We start from the raw sequence: 6,445 nt of genomic DNA on the forward strand, positions 1-6,445 counted from the left end.
TGTGTAGTAGTGGTGGTCCGATTAATTGAAATAATCGAAGATTGGTCGCAGTGACTAAATGACCAAGCAATCGGTCATGTTTTCTCATAATCGAACACAAACAATTCTGGAACACTAGTTTTCATCAACAATATTTTTCACAAGGTTGGTTTTGTCTGTTACATTTTATAAGCACTACAAGCTTGTTCCAAGTCATCAATGAATTTATCATAAAGACATCAAGAAATTTATGTTCCTAACATACTAGTCATCCTTTAAAGATGTGAAATTTTGCCCCCCCCCAAAAAAAAAATTAAAAAAAATAAGTACATGTTATTTCCTTATATTTTTGTGCATTAACAAATTTCATAAATGACGCTAACCAATTATTTTCGATGATTGATCGGTGGTAATGAACCAATCACCAATTATGACATTTTAACCAATTCCCAACACTAGTGTGTAGTACAACAAACATCAAACATATTTGATAAGGTTAGAGTGATTGACATAATGATATCCTTCTTCAAACCAATAGACAGACAGAGTGGTGTAATTCATGCATAGCCTCAAGGTTTCTTGAGTTTATTATACAAAAGGTGGGTCACTCTGATCAACACTTGCAACAATTTGATAACATGTTAGATTAAACTATATGTATATGAGCATATCATGATTATTACTGTGTCCAAGAGTGAACTTATTTAAAGGCAATGTTAACCCAATACAGTGTCTGGAGACAACAGATGGTATGTCCATTGGGTTGGTACTCTGGTACAGGACTTATCTTCTGGTATTTCTCTCTGTGTAGCTACACAAACGGTGAACACATCTGGAACAATGTGAGTACTTGTATCTGTTTTTATAGCATTATAGTTTACATGTATATGACTTGTAAAGCCTCAGGGGCGGTGGGGTAGCCTAATGGTTAAAGCGTTGGCTCGTCACGCCGAAGACCCGGGTTCGAATCCCCACATGGGCACAATGTGTGAAGCCCATTTCTGGTGTCCCCGCCGTGATGTTGCTGGAATATTTCTAAAAGCGGCGTAAAACCAAACTCAGTCAGTGTAAAGCCTCAGGTATTTAGCATCATAGACATGTAACATATTTGGTAAGTTGTGAGAGTACCTGTATCCCAAGAGGCATGTATAACCTAAGAGTGCCTGTGTAGCCATGGGTGTTCTCTGTTACCTTGTAGCAACACAAACATTGAACATATTTTGGTTTTGAACCAATGGGTGAGTGATTAAGGTGACAGACGTTTTTCAGCATTGTGGCATATTAAGTGATCACACCTAGACCAGACAAGGTGAAATGGTTTAACATTGAACATGTACTTAAGAATATTTCGCTCTTATGATGACGTGCATGTGTGTGTATGTGTGGCTGCTTGTACTAGCCCAGGCTTAAGCTGTTTTATAGTGCTAGCTCAATGAGATACCATGCCACAGCTAAGCATGAATACCCCACTCGGACACATTATACTGACTCCGAGCCGACCAGGCCTTGTTTTACCCATTAATACAGAGCCTCAGGCTCAAGTACCATATTTTAACGTGTTTTGGTATGACCTCAGCCGAGGATCAAACCAAGACCAGATAAACCATCATCACACACAACAGATTAAGTGACTAATGCATTCTTAAGGCAAGAGCTGGTGATTGGTCAACATTTTCTGATCTGGACACAAAAGGTGGGTCAGTGATAATGTGAAAGCACATTAAATTACGTATCAAAGCTGGTCCCCGTAAAGCTATATTTCTGCTCGGCAACCATAACCATCAACACATTCTTCTAACAAACATGGATGGTGAACTGAAGATGAGGTGGGTCAATTAGAAGAACACTGATCACACATGCTTTTAAATAGCATGATGATACATTCCTTATATTCTTGCGAGCCAAAGAATTAAATACAGATAGATGAGACACAATTCACAGAGGTGCTACATAAAGTAGTCTTCATTCTCTTGAGCAATTGTTACCAACATGTTCTTGAGATAAACATGGGTGAGTGGTAGAATTGTCTCATGTTGATACATAAGGTTGGTGTCTGTGATAGTACTGATCAAACACCTTGATACAGCATGCATTGTATCATTCCATTGACGTTTTACCAACACACTGACCTGCCTGGCAAAGATGTGCTTGTGGCAGTGTCAAAGAAAGATTTCTGATCTTGTTCTTTTGCCAGAGTTGTAATTTGACAGATATGAAAGGAAATCTCTCCTCCATCCTCCATTCTCCCCTCCATCCTCCTTACTTCCCCCTTCATCTCCCTTACTTCCCCTCTGTCCTCCATCCTCCATCCATCCTTCTCCCTCCCTCCACCCACCTCCCTCCTCCATTCCATCCTCCATTCCTCCTCCTCTCCTCCTTCCCTCCTCCTTCCTGTCCTTCTTCCTCTCCCTCTTTCCTCATCTTCCTTCCCTCCATCCTCCCTCCTTCCATCCCTCTTTTCCATCCTCCTCCTCCTCCTTCCTCCTTCCTTCCTCCCTCCATCCACTCCATTCCATCCTCCATCTCCCTCCTTCCTCCTTCCTTCCTCCCTCCTCTCCTCTCCTCCTTCCTTCCTTCCTTCCTCCTCCTTCCTCCCTCCCTCCCTCCTCCTCCACCCTCCTCCTCCTTCCTCTCCATTTCCTCCTTCCCTCCTTCCTCTCCATCCTCCATCCTCCATTCCTCCCTCCTCCCTCCATCCTCCTCCTTCCTCCTCCACTCCATCTCCTCCTTCCCTCCATCCTCCCTCCTCCCTCCTTCCTCCTTCCTCCATCCTCCTCCCTCCTCCTCCCTCCATCTCCTCCCTCCTTCCTCCATCTCCTTCCTTCCTCCTTCTCCATCCATCCTCCCTCCCTCCATCCTCCATCCCTCCTTCCTCCTCCTTCCCTCCCTTCCTCTTCCTTCTCCTTCCTCCATCCCTTCCATTCCCTCCTTCCTCCCTCCTCCTCCTCCCTCCTTCCATCCTTCCTTCCATTCCATCCTTCCTTCCTCCTTCCTTCCCTCCTTCCTCCATTCCTCCTCCTTCCCTCCTTCCTCCCTTTCCTCCTCCATCCTTCCTCCTTCCATTCCTTCCTCCCTCCATCCTCCATCCTCCCTCCCTCCATCTCCCTCCTCCCTCCTCCTTCCTTCCTCTCTCTTCCTCCCTTCCTTCCTTCCCTCCATCCTCCCTCCTCCTCCTCCTTTCCTCCTTCCATTCCTTCCTTCCTCCCCTCCTTCCTCTCCCTCCTCCTCCTCCTTCCTTCCTCCTTGTCTTTCCTCCTCCTTCCTTCCTCCATCCTCCTCCCTCCTTCCATCCTTCCTCCTTCCTCCTCCTTCCTCCTTCTCCCTTCCTCCTCCTTCCTCCTTCCTTCCTCCTTCCTTCCTCCTTCTTCCTTCCTCCTCCTTCCTTCCCATCCTCCATCCCTCCTCTCCTCCTCCTTCCTCCTTCCATCCTCCTCCTCCTCCTCTCCTCCTTCCTCATCCTCTTCCTCCTTCCTCCTCCTCCTCCATCCTCCATCCTCCTCCATTCCTTCTTCCTCCTTCCTCCATCCTTCCATCCTCCTCCTTTCCTTCATTTCCTTGTCATCCCTCCATCCTTCCTCTCCTTCCTCCATCCTTCCTCCATCCATCCTCCCTTCCATTTCCTCCTTCCTCCATCCTCCATCCTCCATCCTCCTTCCTCCCTCCTCTCCTCCCTCCCTTCCATCCTCCTTCCTCCATCCCTCCATCCTCCATCCTCCATCCTTCCTCCATCCTCCATTCCTTCCTCCATCCTTCTTTCTCCATCCTCCCTTCCTCCTCTCCTTCCTTCCTCCTCCCTCCATCCTTCCTCCTCCTTCCCTCCCTCCTCCTTCCTTCCTCCTCCTCCTCTCCTCCTCCTTCCTCCTCCTCCATCCTTCCTCCTCCTTCCTCCTTCCTTCCTCCTTTCCTTCCTCCTTCCTTTCCATTCCTCCTTCCTCCCTCCTCCCTCTTCCTCCATCCTTCTCCCTCCTCTCCTCTCTTCCATCCTCCTCCCTCCTCCTCCTCCTTCCTCCTCCTTCCTCCTTCCTCCTCCTTTCCTTCCTTCCTCCTTCCTCTCCTTCCTCCTCCTCCTTCCTTCCTCCTTCTCCTCCTTCTTTCCTTCCTCCTCCATCCTCCTTCCTTCCCTTCCTCCATCCCTCCTTTCCTCCTCCCTCCCTCCTTCCTCCTCCTCCCTCCCTCCTCCTTCCTCCTCCTTCCTTCCTCCTTCCTCCTCCTTCCTCCTTCCTCCTCCTCCATCCTCTTCCTCCTCCATCCTCCTTCCTCCCTCCTTCCTCCTTCCTCCTTCCTCCTCCTCCTCCTTCCTTTCCTCCTCCCTCCTTCCTCCTCCTCCTTCCTCCTCCATCCCTCCTCCTCCTTCCTCCTCCTCCCTCCTTCCTTCCTCCATTCTCCTCCATCCTCCATCCTCCTCGTCCTCCACTCCCTCCATCCTCATCCTCCTCCTCCTCCTCCCTCCATCCTCCTCCTCCTTCCTCCCTCCTTCCTCCTCCATTCTCCTCCCTCCTTCCTCCATCCCTCCTTCCTGTTCCTCCATCCATCCTTCCTTCCCTCCATTCCTTTTCCTTCCTTCCTCCTCGTCCTCCTCCTTCCTTCCTCCCTCCTGTCCTTCCGTTCCTCCTCCTCCTTCCTTGTCCTCCATCCTCCTCCTTCTCTTCCTCCTCCATCCTTCCTCCATTCTTCCTCTGTCCTCCTTCCTTCCTCCATCCTCCTCCTCCTCCTCCATCCTCCTGTCCCTCCTGTCCTTCCTTCCTCCTTCCTCCATCTTCCTTTTCCTCCTCATCCTTCCTCCGTCCTCCTTCATTCCCTCTTCCTCCTCCTTCCTCCTTCCGTCCTCCCTCCGTCCACTCCTGTCCTCCTTGTGTGTTCCTCCTTCCTCCTCCCTCTGTTCCCTCCACTGTCCGTCCTTCCTCCTCCATTCCTGTCCTCCTCTCCATCCTCCTTCCTCCCTCCTGTTCCTCGTTCCTTCCTTCCATCCTTCCTCCTCCTCCATCCTTCCTCCTCCATCCTCCTTCCTCATCCTCCATCCCTCCCTCCATCCTTCCCTCTCCTTCCTCCCTCCTCCCTTCCATCCCTCCATCCTCCCTCCTTCCTGTTTCCCTCCTCCTTCCTCCTCCTCCTCCTCCTCCTCTCATCCTCCTTCCATCCACTCCATCCTCCATCCTCCTCCCTCCTTCCTCCCTCCTTCCCTCCTTCCTCCTCCTTCCTCCCTCCCTCCCTCCTTCCTCCTTCCTTCCTCCTTCCTTCCTCTCCCTCCCTCCTTCCTCCTCCTTTCCTTCCATCCTCCATTCCTTCCCTGTCCTTCCCTCCCTCCTTCCTTCCTTCCTCCTTCCTTCCCTCCCCCTCCATCCCTCCTTCCCTCCTTCCCCTCTCCTCATCCTTCCTTCCTCCCCTCCCTCCTCCTCCCTCTCCTCCATCCTCCCTCCTTCCTCCCTCCTCCTCCTTCCTTCCCTCCATCCTTCTTCCTTCCTTCCTCCTCTCCATCCCTCCTCCATCCTCCCTCCCTCCATCCTCCTCCTCCTCCTTCTCCTCCTCCTCCATCCTTCCTCCTTCCATCCTCCTTCCTCCTTTCCTTCCCTTCTTCCCTTCCCTCCTCCTCCTCCTCCTCCATCCTCCTCCCTCCTTCCTCCATCCTTCCTCCATTCCCTCCTTCCTCCCTCCTCCTCCCTCTTCCTTCCTTCCTCCTTCCACCTCCCTTCCTTCCTTCCTTCCCTCCATCCTCCTCCTCCCTCCTTCCTCCTTCCTCCTCCTCCATCCCTCCATCCATTCCTCCTCCTTCCTCCTTTCCTCCTCCTCCTCTCCTCCCTCCATCCCTCCATCCCTCCTCCTCCCTCCCTCCTCCCTCCTCCCCTTCCTCCTCCATCCCTCCATCCTCCATCCATTCCTCTCCTATCCCCCTCCCTCCTCCATCCTTCCTTCCTTCCTTCCTCCATCCTTCCTCCTTCCTCCTCCTCCTTCCTTCCTTCCTCCTTCCTCTTCCTCCTCCTTCCTCCTCCTCCTCCATCCATCCTTCCTTCCTTCCTCCTTCCCTCCTCCTTCCTTCCTCCATCCTTCTTCCTCCTTCCTCTTCCCTCCTCCCTCCATCCTTCCCTCCATCCTCCATCCTCTTCCTTCCATCCCTCCTTCCATCATCCTTCCTCCTTCCATCCATTCCATCATCCCTCCTCCTCCTCCTCCTTCCTCCCTCCTTCCCTCCCTCCATCCCTCCTCCTTCCTCCTTCCTCCCTCCCTCCTCCATCCCTCCTTCTCCTCCCTCCTTCCATCCTCCTCCATCCTTCTCTTCCCTCCATCCCTCCATCCTCCCCTCCTTCCCTCCTTCCCTCCTCCTTCCCTCCATCCTCCCTCTTCCTTCCTCCTCCTCTCCTCTCACCTCCATCCATCCTTCCTCCATCCTCTCCTTCCTCCACTCCATCCATCCTCTCCTCCTCCTCCTTCCATCCTCCTCCTTCCTTCCCTCTCCCTCCCTCCTTCCTCC

At 51.7% G+C, this 6,445-nt stretch overlaps 1 protein-coding gene across 1 annotated transcript; it reads right to left on the minus strand.

Moving 5' to 3' along the window:
* Nucleotides 1-1,610: 1,610 nt before the first annotated feature.
* Nucleotides 1,611-5,132, minus strand: LOC124272260 (protein argonaute-2-like). Its single transcript, XM_046707423.1, has 3 exons — nt 4,819-5,132; nt 2,109-2,471; nt 1,611-1,659 (listed from the first exon to the last, which is right to left on the minus strand). Exons 1-3 carry the CDS (start codon nt 5,130-5,132, stop codon nt 1,611-1,613), a joined length of 726 nt encoding a protein of 241 aa, XP_046563379.1.
* Between the last annotated feature and the right edge of the window lie 1,313 nt (nt 5,133-6,445).

This window comes from Haliotis rubra, unplaced genomic scaffold (genome assembly GCF_003918875.1).
Source record: "Haliotis rubra isolate DU_JTF1 unplaced genomic scaffold, ASM391887v1 Scf168, whole genome shotgun sequence".
In the NCBI taxonomy this organism is placed as follows: domain Eukaryota; kingdom Metazoa; phylum Mollusca; class Gastropoda; order Lepetellida; family Haliotidae; genus Haliotis; species Haliotis rubra.